Below are 15,487 nucleotides of genomic sequence, written 5' to 3'. Positions count from 1 at the left end.
ACGATTTGAGCTACTAGATCTTTAAACATGGAATCTATCCAAACGAGACTAGGGCTACAAACGGCTCGAATATGAGTTCGATTCGAGGTCGGTCAGTATCGAACTCGACTCGAGTTCGAACTAATCAAGTCGAACTCGACCTTAAAAATATTAAACTCATATGAATATATAGTCGTATCAAACAACAATCATCGGATTTACTAAGGGTCAAATCAACGGATTTTTTTTTATTTCCTTGAAGATACATTATATATATGGTGTATTAGAAATTCAAGGCCAACCCACTAAGAAGGATAAGATTAAGAAAAGTCTGAAGTCAAAAGGGTTTTGTAATTCATTTTGCTCACGTAACCGGAAGTCTCGAAAACTAAAGATAAAATTGAAGCGAGGCGCTATTAGCGCACCAAAGTCCAAAATGCAAAATCTGCCTGACCCATCAGCGTCAAGAAATTCTAAAACTATCCTGCAAAAGTAAAACCAGAAAAATTTGACCTCAAGGATTCTGGGACCCAGTTTTGCTGCTTTGTCCATATGCTAGTGGTGCAGCTCCTATCATCTATGTCCCCACCGAGCTGTACCGGGGCTGTACCAGACTGCCAGTAAGTATGATTGACTATCTAAGCCAAGGCTTATATTCCCGTGTTTTTGCCTCTCTGCCCAAATGTAACAAGGCAACGAGTAAAAATGAGCACAAAATTTTTCGTCCAAAAAGGAATTAAAATTAGCATTAATCTTTGATACACTGATAATTATTAATTCTAATTTATACACCAACGTGTATGAGCAGATCCCACATCGTTTCAATATATATCAACGTGTTTAAATGCAAGATGTTTTCATATCAATTTGGATTTGAGTTTGAAATTCTATATATAGTCTACAAACCACCAAGAATTAATCTTTAAAAATAACTACTAGCTTTTGTTACTACTCTTCTCCTGAAATTTATTTTTAAGCGAAATAATGTGTTGGTTTACACTAATATAATTTACACATGGTCTATAAACTAGTAAAAAAATTTACCGTTAAGACTAAATCTTAACTTTTGTTACTACTCTTCTCCTAAAATTTACTTGTTTCACCAAGATAAATGTATCAGCCATACTTCACGAAAAGAATAAAAAAAAAAAAAAACTGGCAAAAAGGGGGAAAAACGAGTTCAAAATGGGCTTAAAGCTAACAAGTAACTTTCTTTGCCCCTCTCCTCCTACAATTTGTTCAACCAAAGTAATGTATGGACCAGCCGTAATTCACCGAAACGAAAAAAAGAAAAACAAAGCAAAAATGGGGACGGAGAAGCATTCAACGCAGACACGTATGAATAGACCAGTGCAGTAAATGAGAGGAATTTAATGCAAATGGGGTTGCATTGAATTGGGATTCCCTTTCGCGTGCCTCCTTCACAGTTTCTACCACTGCTCTTACAGGCTATACGGCCAAGCTCTTCCAACGACCGAGAGGGACAGGGAGGAAAGAAGTTGGTGGGAATTGATCTACTCCTACTTGTAGTAGTAGTTTTTCTTTATTAGCACCTTCTTACTAGCAATAACTAGGATTACAGTGGTTGTTCTAACTGCTATTGCTCCCTCCCATAGATTTTACTAGTTTTTGTTTTTGTCCACCTCTTTCAGTTGGAATTCCATTTTTGTCTCTGGGCAGCGCTTGATTTTTGGTCCTGTTGTTTCTTTTACATTTCTGAGTTGGGCATATGTAGCAGTTACAAACAATGATTTAGCTGGGTAATTCAATTGGGATGGCTTTGAATCTGGGCGTGGAATCTTTGGTGGGGTTAGCACCTGGTTTCTGTTGTTGAACTACTACTAATGCTTAAAAATGGGTAGGTGTTGAATATTTTGAACACAAAACTGCTCTTGTTGGAGGATGCTAAAGCTAGGGTTTTTCCTTCCTTTAATGCAGTTAAAAGGTTTGATCCCATAAACATGCTTCTTCTCTTTGCCTTTCTTTTCTTTTGCCCTTTCTCCTCTTTTAGACCAAGTCTAAACTCATATAGATTATTCTATTCTTGTTCTTGAATATTTCAGGTTTCCAGAGCAGAATTTCGGCCAAAGAATAAATTACTGATATTGGGAAAAAAAAAAAAGAAAAACATTTTCATTTCTTGAATTTGTTCTGCGTTGTGGAAAGTCGTCAGATTGGTTTTGGAGAAACCAAGAAAGATTCGTGTTAATGCATCTTTCACTATGGAAACCTATATCATTCTGTGCAGCCTTGATGATGGACAAGAAGAGCAGGAGACGAAAAGGTTCTTGGGTGGAGGAGGAGGAGGAGGAGTGGGGTAAGGCAAAGCCATCAACTCTCAAGAATTTGCCGGAGAACAAACTAAGGGAGGCTCTTGAGGAGGCTTCTGAAGATGGGTCATTGGCAAAATCACATGAAATTGATTCTGAGTCTTTGAATCAAGATGGCTACTTGGGAAGGTCAAGATCTCTTGCAAGGCTTAATGCCCAGAAGGAATTCTTGAGGGCAACTGCTCTTTTGGCTGATAGGACATTTTGCACTGAAGAATCCATTCCTGACTTTAATGAAGCCTTCAATAAGTTCTTGACTTTGTACCCAAAGTTCCAATGTTCAGAAAGAATTGACCAATTGAGATCAGATGAGTACAGTCACCTATGTGATCCAGGTGCAAAGGTATGCCTTGATTACTGTGGTTACGGGTTGTTTTCTTATTTTCAAACGCTACAGTATTGGGATTCATCTGCATTTAGCTTAAAGGAAATTACTGCAAATTTGAGCAATCATGCACTTCATGGGGGTGCAGAGGAAGGTACTGTGGAGCATGATATTAAAACCAAAATTATGGATTACTTGAACATTCCTGAGAATGAGTATGTACTTGTTTTTACTGTTAGTCGAGGATCTGCATTTAAATTGCTGGCTGAATCTTATCCTTTCCATTCGAACAAGAGGCTGTTGACTATGTTTGACCATGAGAGCCAGTCTGTGAGTTGGATGGCTCAATGTGCTAAAGAGAAGGGTGCAAAGGTGTACAGGGCCTGGTTTAAATGGCCATCCTTGAAACTCTGCTCTAGAGAGTTGAGAAAACAAATTTCAAACAAGAAGAAAAGGAGGAAAGATTCTGCAGTTGGGCTTTTTGTTTTCCCTGTTCAGTCAAGAGTTACAGGTTCCAAGTATACATACCAGTGGATGGCAATGGCACAGCAAAACAACTGGCATGTATTGCTGGATGCTGGTTCACTAGGTCCTAAAGATATGGATTCACTTGGTTTGTCCCTTTTCCGGCCAGATTTTATTATTACATCATTCTACAAGGTATTTGGTTATGATCCAACAGGGTTTGGATGCCTTTTGATAAAAAAATCTGTGATGGCAACCCTTCAAAACCAAGCTGGTCGTACGGGGTCTGGGATTGTGAGAATTGTCCCTGATTTTCCTCAGTACCTTAGTGACTCTCTGGATGGCTTTGATGGATTAATGGGCTTGGAAGAAAAGGCAGACGACAAAAATGAAAACACTGAACCAGAAAAGCCTGGAGGGCCGCAATTGCCAGCATTTTCTGGTGTTTATACGGCCTCACAGGTCAGGGATGTTTTTGAGACAGAGATTGATCAAGATAACAGTTCAGACAGGGATGGGGCAAGCACAGCATTTGAGGAAGCCGATATCATTTCAGTTGGGGAAGTTATGAGGAGTCCAATTTTCAGTGAAGACGAGTCATCTGAGAACTCGTATTGGATTGATTTAGGTCAAAGTCCAATTGGGTCTGATAAATCTAGTCAATTAACCAAACAGAAATCAGACTCACCTCTGCGGCCCTCATTGTTTCCTGCCAGGAGAAACAATGAGCAACTTTCTCTGAAGGCTACGTCTAAATATACGGAAAGTCCGATACATGATGACAAGAGGTTAAGTTTCAGAAAGCACGAAGATCATGTCTTATCTTTTGATGCTGCTGTGAAGTCGGTATCACAGGACCTGGACCATGTTAAGGGAATCCCTGAAGAAGAATCCCTTTCAGAAACAGAGCCAAATTTGAAAAAGCTTGGAAACTATGCCAATGGCACAAATATCAGAGAGATTCAGGAAGAAAATGAAAGTTCTCTGGAATCGAGGATAGCATGTTCTAGATGGAGCTGTGCTTCAAATGGATTTGGGTCAAAGCACAGAAATTCAGGCTTACAGCATAGCAAACTTGAGATTTCGTCCACATCTGAGCTTTGCCCAGAAAGAAAAGAAAGTGCCATAAGAAGAGAGACAGAGGGTGAATTTAGGCTTTTGGGGAGGAGAGAAAGGAATGGATACACTGGAGGCAGATTTTTCGGACTGGAAGATGGTGACAGAGTTGCTGGCATGGGCAGTAGGGTATCGTTTAGCTTGGATGATAGCCAGATTGTAAATCCAAAGTCCTCTTTTGAACCAGGGGAACCTTCTGTGAACAGTTTGGTTGATGCTGAATCCATCCATGAAGGTGAATATGGTGATGAGCAATGGAATGGAAGGGAGCCTGAGATTTTCTGCCGCCATCTTGACCATGTTAACATGTTAGGTCTTAACAGAACAACTCTCAGACTGAGGTATCTGGTTAACTGGTTGGTTATCTCGTTACTTCAGCTTCAGTTTCCCAGTTTTGACAAAGGTGTTAAAACATCCCTCGTGCAAATATACGGTCCCAAGATAAAGTATGAAAGAGGCGCAAGTATAGCTTTTAATGTTAGAGCAAGCAGCAAAGGAGGGATTATTCATCCTGAAGTTGTTCAAAAATTGGCCGACAGACACGGGATATCTCTTGGCGTTGGTATCCTTAGCCACATACGCTTAGCGAACGGTGCAAAGCAGCAGAATGGGGCATTATGGATTGAAGATGCAGCCTTTTGTAAGCCAATGTCCAACAGCCATTGCCGCAACGAAAATGCGCTCCTTCGGATTGAGGCTGTTACGGTGTCACTCGGTTTCTTGACCAACTTTGAAGATGTCTACAGAGTGTGGGCATTTTTGGCTAAGTTTTTGGATCCATCTTTTGTTGAAGAAGACAGATTATCCACAGTGCATGAGGATTTGGAAGAGGCATTAAACTGAGACTTTGCATTTTTCCTTTTTGGTTAGCTGGCAAGAAAATGAAATTTCAATGTCAGAGCATGCTTGTATGCTCATTCTTGCCCAAGTTGATGTTTAATTTCTCGGGGATTATGGAAGGTGCGGAACAAAGCTCGTAGCCTGTTGCATATCCTCTTGCTCCAGGCCCTAAGCCTGCGAGCAAATGGATTTGTTGATTCTTCTTGTTTGCTTCAATTCTCTATTCTTTAAATTCGATTTGTAGCTTAGGGGTATAGATTTTGCTTTGTAAACGTACCAGTTGAGGAAACTTTTGACCGTAAAAGTAGAACTACATAATTACCTGAAGGCAACTCAATGGCGCGGCGCTGCCCAGCCTTGGAAAATGCTAGCATATGTGTCTTTGAACATTATCGCTTTTTAATCTGGGGGAATCGTGCTAATTAATACTTGTACATGTATTCATCCAGCCATACCATGAGGAAGCATTACATTACGAAGGTTTATTCAGAGCAGAAGCGGCAATCAAGTCTACGCACTTCAGGAGAAATCAAACAATCAGCTGATTCAATTTAGATCGGAAATCGGTAAAACGGATTTCAGGAAAATCGAGTAAGATCTAATTTTAAAATTTGGTAAAACAGTGTGGAAATACATATCCAAATTCTCAATTACCGATTAAACTATCGAATTTCATACTTGTAATTAAATATTTTACCGATTAATTTCATACTTACCGATTGACAGTTTCTTTCCCGGAGCTGTATGCACGCGTCAAGTATCAACAAGGGCCGGCTGAAGGCCCTGTTTTTCCAACTGGGTATGCAATCCATTGTTGAAACTTCTTTCTTTTTGCTCTCTCTCTCTCTCTCTTTTGGTAAATGTGGGGAAGGTATTTATTTTTCAACCTGCGTGCTATATTGACTATTATTATTGTTGCTGCTTGCTCCTCTCAATGAAAGATTTCTTTCAGTTTCAAATGGATGACCTTTCATGCATCTAACTTGGGATCTCCTTCGCATGCTTCCTTCGCATTCTTCGCATACCTCTTTTCCTGATCAGCCATCAGGAATGGACCATACGTTCTTAAAAGTTCATTTTGACGGTACAACGAGCATTTATTTTTTAGTGTGAGTGAGAGGTCTCGAACACACGGAATTTTTCACTTTCTTTTGAATTAAAAGAGCTTAATTAACAGATAAACCTGGTAAAGTACCAACCCAACAATTACGGTCTCATTGGCAATTAATTGTACATTTGCACTGAAGGAAAAGCCCAATTATGCAATTAAGGACCTGATACACTTGGAAGCCTATTTCTGTAGCAACCCCTTTTTTGTTTTGTTTTGGTTGGTAAGCAATAGAAAATAGCATTAGTAGTTAGTTCACGTACAAATTCGGGCAGATAAATTCACCTCAAGCTCTCCTTAGAGCTCGCTAATGTCTCTGGTTTAGGAAGGAAAACTGGAAGAGCACACAAATATCCGGAGGGTTTAGAAATTAGAACTAAAAACAGGAGACGGAGAATCAACTTTAAATCCCATCTTAGCTGATGCATCCCTGGAAAGCATTCAGCATTCTCTTCCATTCTGCTGCCTTGAAAGTTGAAACCCTGCTTCCATTGCATATATATGGAAAGCTTTGAGTACTGGGAAACAGGCCTGTGCAGTTAATGACTCTGCTTAAAAGAGTAATAGCATTGCTGCATCACTCTTTCAACTTTCATTTTAAGGTGAGCTGATCCGACATCTCTGGCTTTCGGTGTAAATCAGGACGACTAACTACAGAAGCAGCTGGCGGGGCTTGCTTTTCTGACCAAACAAAAAGATGGAAATTGTACTTCTCCAAATGTTAAAGAGGGAACTAAGCAACCAATGAGAGGTGGACAACCCAGAGGAATGCATTAAGGATTAAGAAACCCAATGTAGTATTTGACAACTCTGAAGTTTGAAAGCTTTTGGTTCTCTTCTCAAGACAGAAAACACCACAAAGGATACTCAGCCAGCAATATACCCCAAGAGCTAAGGCGAAACAAAGTTAGAAGTATTCTTCAGATTCAGCAAAGGGGAGATCGGAAGAAGTGAGACATTACTAACACCGCAAGCGGAGGTTAACTTTCAACTCCACTACAAGTCTGCAACACTAGGCGCATATTTCATGTGAGCATATTTTTCTTTTGGTTTGTATGGTTAGTTTTACATTTTGTTTACTACGTCTGCGTCCATCAGAAAGCAACCTTAAGAGCATTTGATGGCCATTTATTTTTGTGGGATGAGTTAATAGGGGTGCCACAGGTACTTGTTTCATTTGTAGGACATTGAAAAGCACAGCAAGTATAGAAAAACCAGAGAAACTGTTTAGAATTCACAGAACCAATTACAGTTTGACTTCGCCATTTTTTTGCTAGGAAATATTAGATAAAGGTTTTTCTTCCCTTGTGGAGACCTGGCAGGGCCAAAAGGAAGGTTTTTCTTACCTTGCTAGGAAACTGGCAGGGCCAAAAGGAAGGATAAAGCTGTAAAGGAAAAGAGAGCCCTGCTTCTAAAGTGCAATACCAATACCTACCACGTAGAATCATCAAACAGCATGCGAAATCATCTTTCGAGAAGCAAGAAGGATACAACAGTCCAGGAGAAAGATGCAAGAAAAGGTGGGAGGATAGCTATCACTGGCTTGACGCTGCAAGACCCTTCAATTGAGTGCAGAGGCAGAGACCACACAGGTGTCTCCGGCGGAAAAATGAGAAGTGGTTGCGCAACAAATAATCAGCAGGTACAGTCAACAGCACAATTTAATTTGGTTTAATGTTACAAGATGATAGACATCTATAGTTAAAAACAGCTAGATCCATTATTTCTAGACACGAAATGTTCCACTTACACAGTTTAAAATAACTACATCAGGGAGAATCTCGGGTTGTCAGTCGCTTCTTCAAATTCATAGCACCTGACTTTGAAGCAGAACTGGTGTGTATTCACCAATCAACTTGTCTAGAATCTTAAATTTAATTTATGCTTCATTACATCCTCTCATCATTTTCCATGGTATACAGAGGCTTCCTCCACGTTTCTGTAGGAAGCTGTCTGAAAAGATTCCAGAGCAGGCGTTTCTAGGAAGCCGCAAAGGGTTTTGGGAAGTTACGATAGGCAAACGCAGCGACGGGCTACTAACCCTCGGTGGAAAGGGTTGGAAGAGTTTCATCCATGATCATGAACTAAAATTTGGAGATTTTATGGTTTTTGAACATACTGGTGGGATGGTGTTCAAAACATACGTATTTGACCCTAGTGCTTGTGAGAAGGACTACTCTTCTGCGGGTTCTGAGAACTTGACAACAAACAAAGTACCTTGTGCTCAACCTCGTACCCTTCCAAATGTAGCAGGCATCAAGGGTGAGTTAAATTATATTACACTCTCTACTAATACTCTTCACGTAAACAACAATAGAATGTTTGGGGTTAAAAGAATTTCCACTGTGATAGCTGATGTAAAATGTGGTTATTCAGATGCAGAGGAGGAAGCGGAGGAAGCAGTAGGGTCTTATTACCCTGACAATCCCCACTTCCGTATAACAATAAATCGACGTAATCTCCGCTGCAACATCTTGGTGAGCACAATTTGTTCTTGATTGATTTATCATCTTGGAATTTATCATTTTCTCCATCATCCTAGTCTGTGTTGATTAATTTCTTTGATGAATAATAGACCATCCCTTCAGAATTTGTGAACTCCAAGTATCTGAATCAGAAAACTAGCGTGACCCTCAGGAATGCTTCGGGAGGTGAATGGCAAGTGAAACTTACAGCTTATAGAACTGGCTATAAAGCTGCTTATACACAAGTTGTCATGGCAAAAGGCTGGGGCGACTTTCATATGTCGAATCAGCTCAAGATAGACGATGTTTGTTTATTTGAACTTGATCGTTCCACTACTCTTGGAAGTCCCAGTAATGCCGTCATGAATGTTCGAGTCCTGTCAAACAATATTCCATCCACTTCCTGACTTTTTGGACGTGGCATTCCCTCAATTCTGTAATCAAACATTGGAATGTATATTTAGACATTCGCGTCGGTACTGGAATTCTACTAGACACAAAATGATTCTAATCTAATCCAAGCAAAGGAAGTTTTTCTTCTTGTTGAATTTGGTTTCTATTCTTGAATATATATATATATATATATTTTTTCACATGTTTTTGCCCGGTTCCAGATGAACAGTCTTGCTGTGGATCATCACTACATAATTTGTCAAACCATAAATATGGAGTTCGAGAAAATGCACATAGCTAATTAACAGAATTAACCAATGCCGAAGATGGCTGATAAAGTGAAGAATGTTCCCCTAAAGCAAGAGAGTGTTAGAACTAGCAAGGCAGCAAAATATGCTAATGTGATTTTTAGGTAAGAATGCGATGCAAGATTTGAGGTTCCAACCGCCAAGATTACAAGTTTACCCAACTGTGCAAGATTATCATTGATTAACAACATCACAGATCAGAGTAGAAAATCTTGAAGAGAGTAAAGGTAAAATCCAAGTGCTTCAGGGAAGGCATAGCAGAAACTTCAGCAATTGCATATTTACATTGCAGCCGCAGGCAGAATGGACTGATTAAAAACTGGAATTTACCTTAGAATTTGTAACTAATCTCTAGTACAAAGATTTTTATTTTTCGGAGCGAATTTGGTCGAAAGGACTTTGATGCCCCCCTCTATTATATGGGTAAAACATTTGATATGTGAGTTTTTTTACATTATCAGCAATTCTCTCCCCACGCGCGCGCGCTCTCTCTCTCTCTCTCTGACAACACTGTACTATCTCTACCTCTCTCTCTCTCTCTCTCTCTCTATCTCTCTTACAACACAGTACTATCTCTACCTCTCTCTCTCTCTCTCTCTCCCCGACCTTTTGTACAGAAATATTTTTGCACTTAAATGTAGTGCTGCTATCAATAATCATAAATTGTGATTTGGGAAACACCCAAATCTTTAAGAGTGATCCGTAACAGAATTGCACTGGGAAAAAAGACCAAGTTCTTGGCTTTCCCCATAGGGTTTTATTTGCATTTAAAACCCGTTTGAAATTGGATAGAGGAAATTGTGGAGAAGATGTGGGATGATAAGAAACCTCACTTTCTTGTGGGCTTCAATCCTTCTTCCAGTTCTGAAGCACTGGTACGAAAAATTTCTCTCATTTCTTTGTTCTTTATTTTCCTTTTTTTTTTTGGTTGTTACATTGCTAATGCAAAAATGGGAACTGCATGTTATATAACCGTTGTCTCTATGTACAAAAGCTTTCTGGTTGTCCATAATGTGGTAAATAATAGTTTTTAATTTGAGATTTGAAAATGGAACTGGCTTAGAGATTTTTCATTGTTATAATTGGTTTCTATAGTTGGTTTTTGAGGTGCTTTCATTTGTAATTTGCCTTGCTATCTGTTAGTCCGAGTGTTTAATGACTTCTACAGCTCAATGTGGTAAGGACCAAGAATAAACAAAACTTGGGTTTGCCATTTGGTTGCTCAATTGGAGGTCCAGAGTGAAGTGTGTTTGGATAGGAGATTATTTGGGATAATTTTTTTAAAAAAATGCTACAGCATTTTTTTGATGTGATGTATGTAAGATAAAAAGATAATTGAAAAATTTGTTGACAATGTAAGTAAGTCAGTGTGTGTATATAAGGTGTAAATAAAGTGCAAACCAAAAGCAGATTAGACGATTGATAAAGTTAAAGCAAAACCATTGAATTGTGTTGAGTGTTTGTGGAGTTAAATTTGATGGGATTTTGGCTTGCTGAAGTTGTTTTATGCATTTCATTACTTCTTTTAGAAAAGAAGACGAAAAGAAGTATATGACTTTTTGGTTCGCTTTTTTAAATGCAGTAATGATACTGCATGAATATTTGTCATGTGTCAGACTAATGATATAAACGTGCCCAATACCTTTGTTTATTTTGATTTAAGAAAAAGTTTGGCTGGTTATTTGGGACAGCATGATTTTAAAGGCAAGAATTTCATAATACAGTTGTTTCAACAGCGATTTGCTAGAAAATGGCTCTCATGCTGATCCAAGCATTCTCAAACCTTTGTATTAGGTTTCTATCAATTCGATCTTTAGAGGTTGATGAGTCTCTACTGATACTCTTAGATGCTTTGATAGTTTTCTTAAGACCTTTGTATGAACAATTAAAAAGGTTTGCTGAAAAGCAGACTCCTGTAGACATGGAGAGGAAATGCTTTAAATAAGAGAATTTTCATTATACTTCGTCTTGGCTATCTTTTAGATGAGTTGAGACTTTGTTCCCCCTTGTAATTGGTAGTGCGCAAGTGAAAGTTTCTGGTTTATCTCTGTTGCAGAAACTTCCATTTAAATTCAAAAAGCACATTGATGGAACAACACCAGGAACAGCATTCTTATTGGGTCCTAGTGGGAATACCTGGTATGCTAACTTAACCCAGCAAAACGATGATTTATTCCTCCAAGATGGATGGGTAGCATTTGTTAGGGATCACTCCTTGGAATCTGGTGACTCTTTGGTATTCAGATATGATGGCAATTTGCACTTCACTGTGCAAGTTTTTGACAAAAGTTCATGTGAGAAAGAAAGCACCTTCAGTTGTGAATGCAGTCAATCTCCAAGCAACTATAATTGCCGTTTAATGAAGAAAAGAGACAGAGAGAATTCAGCTTTATTAGATTGCATTATTGAAGGGATTCCAAAGAGAGTGAGGACATCTCAAGTTAATACTCAATGCATAACCACAATTCACGAACTTAATAGAGATTTAACTGATAAGAACGAATGCTCAGAAGAAGAGGCCGGTTACTTTAGTGAAAGGTGTCAAGAGCCAAACTTTCTCAATCAAATAGAGAATGGTAGCTGCACTTTAAAGAACTCTGTCACCATTGCTGTGCCATCTGTAAGAAATTCAGGTACTTCTAACTGTTGCATGAGATTTTGCTGTAGCTGTTTGCTTCATAACACAGTCAACCTATTAGTTGTGTAGGATACCAATTTATCATCACCTATGCTGAGTAATACGCTTGCATCGGAGCAACAAAGCTATGGTTGTTTCTTGAGATAGGGGCTAAAAAAAAAAGAAAAGAAAATAAAAAAACCTTGAGTCTCAGTCAGTACACTCAAAAAAGAAAAGTTCAATTGATCATCACCTTGTTACTGTTCTTTCCATAATTCATAACAAAGGTTAATGTTAAGTTCCTTTAATCCATGACGCATTTGTAACAGAAGCAACAACAGGTGAGAGGACAGGCAAGGAAGATTTGCTGTTGTCAGCAGCAGAAGCTGAGAGAGTGGCCCGAGCATTTACTTCATCTTTACCTTGTTTCATGAAAGTCATGAAAAGATTCAATATAAGTGGTTCATATACTCTGGTGAGTGGTTCTCTATCTCCCTCTCTCTCTCTCTCAATGCTTGTGTCTGTGAAATGACTGTGGCTTTGTTATTGTGTGTAGCGTGTCTTTGTGAAAGGATAAAATCATTCCGCAATTATGAGTTTGTAAAAGGGAAAAAGTTGTATCATTTGAGTTGTATTACCAGTTATCCATTCCTTTCTTTGCCATTTAATTGATAGACCTGCATTGATGACAGTTTGCATCTTTCCTAGTTGTGGTATCTATGAGTGAGGACATACAGTAGTACTTGAATGTCTAGTTTGAACATGATAAAGCAGTATATATGTCTTCAATGACTTTCCAAGCCTTTACTAAGGGGGTCAGCAGTACATGCCTAGGTTATTATGTCGTGTCTCTTCCATGTGGAACTTCATTCATTTCATGTGCATAACTTACCTTCATCTGAAAGAAGTGATGCAGCTATAATGCCAAGCATCCTTTCTTCCCCTCTATTTTCCTTCAACTTTTAGAAAGTATCAAAGTTTAGTTGCTAATTGGTTTCATCTTGCAGAATGTTCCATATCAGTTTGCCATGGCACACCTTCCCAAATGCAAAGTCAAGATTGTGCTTCACAATCTAAAAGGAGAGAGTTGGACTATTAATTCGATCCCCACGACAAGAGTGCAAACATCACATACTTTCTGTGGAGGGTGGTTGGGCTTTGTTCGTGATAACAATATAAATGAGGGAGACATATGTATCTTTGAACTTGTGCACAAGTGTGAGCTGCGAGTACACATCGTACGGGTCAGAAGGGAGGGTGTCAATGATCGTAGTGAGAATGAAGCTCATAAAATGATCGTTAACAGCTCTTGTGCCACGCCATTGAAAATTTCGAGACGCAAGGCAATGAAAATTAGTACAAAGCCTTGTAATCTATCTTTACAGCAGTTAAAAAAATTTGATAAGAAGGGACATGATCCAATCAAAGTGAAATGTGGCAATGAGTCCATAAGTGGCGAATTAGGTAATTTATTAATTTTCTGCTATAGCTGAAACCAGGTTCATGATTTTTGCTTTTTCTCTTGAGCAAACTGCATTCTTTTCTGGTGAAGTTTATTCAGTTGAAAGTTTAACAGTGATCTATGAAACGAGCTCACAAGGCAGATCGAGTTCTCATACAAAGGGTTGCATATCAATGAAGTCTGCACCTGAAGAAAAATTAGCAGCAGAATCATTTCTTTCCAGTTTTCCTCATTTTGTCAGAGTAATGAAAAAGTTCAACGTCAGTGGATCATACACTCTGGTGGGTGCATTTTCTCTGTTGCTTTCGGTATATTGGTGTTTTTTATGCTTAGCTAATAATTTAGCAAACTGCTTATGAATAAAGCAATCCATTCATTATTCCTTTGCCTGTATTATTCGTCATTGGCGCGTGATAGTTGAGAAATATGGTATATAGTTCAATTTCAAGAATTTCGGATAATCTTTGAGAAACTTGAGGAGTAATTAGCTGTATTTTCCTTATTCAAACATCCACTTGCAGCTCAAAAATTTGATACTCAGTCATCAATATCGACTAATTGACTGCCATCCTTGCAGAAAATCCCGTATCAGTTCTCAATGCAACACCTACCAAGCTGCAGAACTGAGGTAATTTTACGTAATTTGAAAGGCAAATGCTGGACTGTAAATTCTATCCCAACTATTAAGGTGCAAACTTTGCATACTTTCTGTGGTGGTTGGATGGCCTTTGTTCGTGATAATGACATTCAAATGGGAGATATCTGTATCTTTGAGCTAATAGGCAAGAATGAATTGCGCGTGCACATATCTGGAGTTGGTCAACAGGGGTCTGACTATCAAAGTGGCGGAGTAGGGTCAAATGCTGTTGTTCCTTGACAAGTAACCGTTTGCTGGTTCAAGGAATGAGAAACTTTTTCCTCCAGTATTCTGGTATGTGCTGTGTAATAATCTTCTAAATTCAATTGTGGTGTGGGTGTCATTTTGTAGAACATTTTTTGGGGTGACGTGTTAAACTTTCCCAGTATCCAGTGCAAATGGGTCTAAGAATACTGGCTGGCTTCATGTTTGTATCTTTTATTGAAGAGGGGTGGATTTTCAAGAAAGGTTGTTCTTCAGTTTAAGTGCTTATTTTTAGTGTACCTTTATAAGATATGCAAACAGAGGACCAAATATATTAGGTTGTGGTTTAGTAGTCAAGTGGATTGTTTGGTGCCTGTTGTTCAGAATATTTATGAATAATGAGCATTGAACATATGATCGAGGATTTGTACTAAGATGATGTTTAATATATAACTAATGTTGGTCTTTGGCCTCCCCACCCAGTCTGCATTGGCATCTACACCTCTTTGCAGTTGAATTTATGGTGTGATTTGTGATTCTTGTCTGCAGGCTAAGGACCAGGTTCACGTAGAGAAGGCAATATTTGCCAATTTTCATGCTGACTGCTCAGTGAGATAGCAGGAGTTTCTGTGCATAATTTTTGTTTTAGTAGCTGAGGGAAATATGCTGGAACCTCAATCTGGTTTTACATGCACCTGTATCCTTTTGGGGTTTTTCTTGCCCATGTACCCCAGGAATTTGCGCACCCCAGGAATTTGCGAACTATGATTGATTCTTGTATCAGGCTCAAGAAATTGCTCCTCACGTGTGGATATTCCGTTGCTGCTGTAAATTGTAGATATCCTGCAATCTGCTTAAATTGCTGACAATCTTGTTGTGAGATCAGAAAATGTAGATACATTGTAATGAGACGTTTATGCAGATGAGAGGTTGCTTTATGGTCTAATTGGAAGTGCTAGTCCCAGAACATATTGTTATGCACTGGCATTCTGGGATGCTAATAGAATCAGAGTGGCAAAAACTAATGTTTTCATGGAAGGTGGATGTGCCCTCTATCTTTGTGTTTTGACTGAAAATGCAGTTTCTTCTATCAGCAGTGTAGTTAATTCTGTTAAATTTTCTCGGACATGTGAGCAACACTAGTTTGGTGATAACTTGTGCTCCTGACACGATGTTTTTGTATATAGAACACGAGAAGAATTCCGGAGATTGGGTCTAAATTTGTACATATTTCCTAA

General features: G+C 38.8%; 3 protein-coding genes across 5 annotated transcripts; all 3 read left to right on the top strand.

Annotated features, from left to right (window-relative positions):
- Nucleotides 1–1,202: 1,202 nt before the first annotated feature.
- On the top strand, nucleotides 1,203–5,387 carry LOC113712456 (uncharacterized). Of its 2 annotated transcripts, XM_072067309.1 has the most exons (3): nucleotides 1,203–1,481; nucleotides 1,842–1,924; nucleotides 2,043–5,387. In XM_072067309.1, the coding sequence occupies exon 3, from the start codon at nucleotides 2,188–2,190 to the stop codon at nucleotides 5,056–5,058; it is 2,871 nt and encodes a 956-aa protein (XP_071923410.1). In that variant the 5' UTR covers nucleotides 1,203–1,481; nucleotides 1,842–1,924; nucleotides 2,043–2,187; the 3' UTR covers nucleotides 5,059–5,387. The 2 variants fall into 2 exon arrangements, with proteins under 2 accessions (XP_071923410.1, XP_027091692.2); XM_027235891.2 differs by having other exon boundaries at nucleotides 1,203–1,924.
- Nucleotides 5,388–5,507: 120 nt separating this feature from the next.
- Nucleotides 5,508–9,158, top strand: LOC113712457 (B3 domain-containing protein Os03g0212300). Its single transcript, XM_027235893.2, has 8 exons — nucleotides 5,508–5,646; nucleotides 5,782–5,854; nucleotides 6,806–7,192; nucleotides 7,529–7,805; nucleotides 7,937–7,999; nucleotides 8,086–8,425; nucleotides 8,540–8,640; nucleotides 8,739–9,158. Coding segments are annotated over exons 3-8 (1,080 nt in total). The 5' UTR covers nucleotides 5,508–5,646; nucleotides 5,782–5,854; nucleotides 6,806–7,190; the 3' UTR covers nucleotides 9,036–9,158.
- A 635-nt stretch (nucleotides 9,159–9,793) lies between these two features.
- Nucleotides 9,794–15,456, top strand: LOC113712856 (B3 domain-containing protein Os01g0723500). Of its 2 annotated transcripts, none has more exons than XM_027236458.2 (7): nucleotides 9,794–10,204; nucleotides 11,386–11,962; nucleotides 12,276–12,421; nucleotides 12,954–13,410; nucleotides 13,523–13,689; nucleotides 13,986–14,339; nucleotides 14,799–15,456. In XM_027236458.2, exons 1-6 carry the CDS (start codon nucleotides 10,139–10,141, stop codon nucleotides 14,283–14,285), a joined length of 1,713 nt encoding a protein of 570 aa, XP_027092259.2. In that variant the 5' UTR covers nucleotides 9,794–10,138; the 3' UTR covers nucleotides 14,286–14,339; nucleotides 14,799–15,456. The 2 variants fall into 2 exon arrangements, with proteins under 2 accessions (XP_027092259.2, XP_027092257.2); XM_027236456.2 differs by having other exon boundaries at nucleotides 13,499–13,689.
- Nucleotides 15,457–15,487: the final 31 nt, after the last annotated feature.

Source organism: Coffea arabica, chromosome 10e (genome assembly GCF_036785885.1).
Source record: "Coffea arabica cultivar ET-39 chromosome 10e, Coffea Arabica ET-39 HiFi, whole genome shotgun sequence".
NCBI lineage: Eukaryota > Viridiplantae > Streptophyta > Magnoliopsida > Gentianales > Rubiaceae > Coffea > Coffea arabica.
The sequence above is the reverse complement of the archived record's forward strand: the minus strand, read 5'-3'. Positions and strand labels throughout refer to the sequence as shown.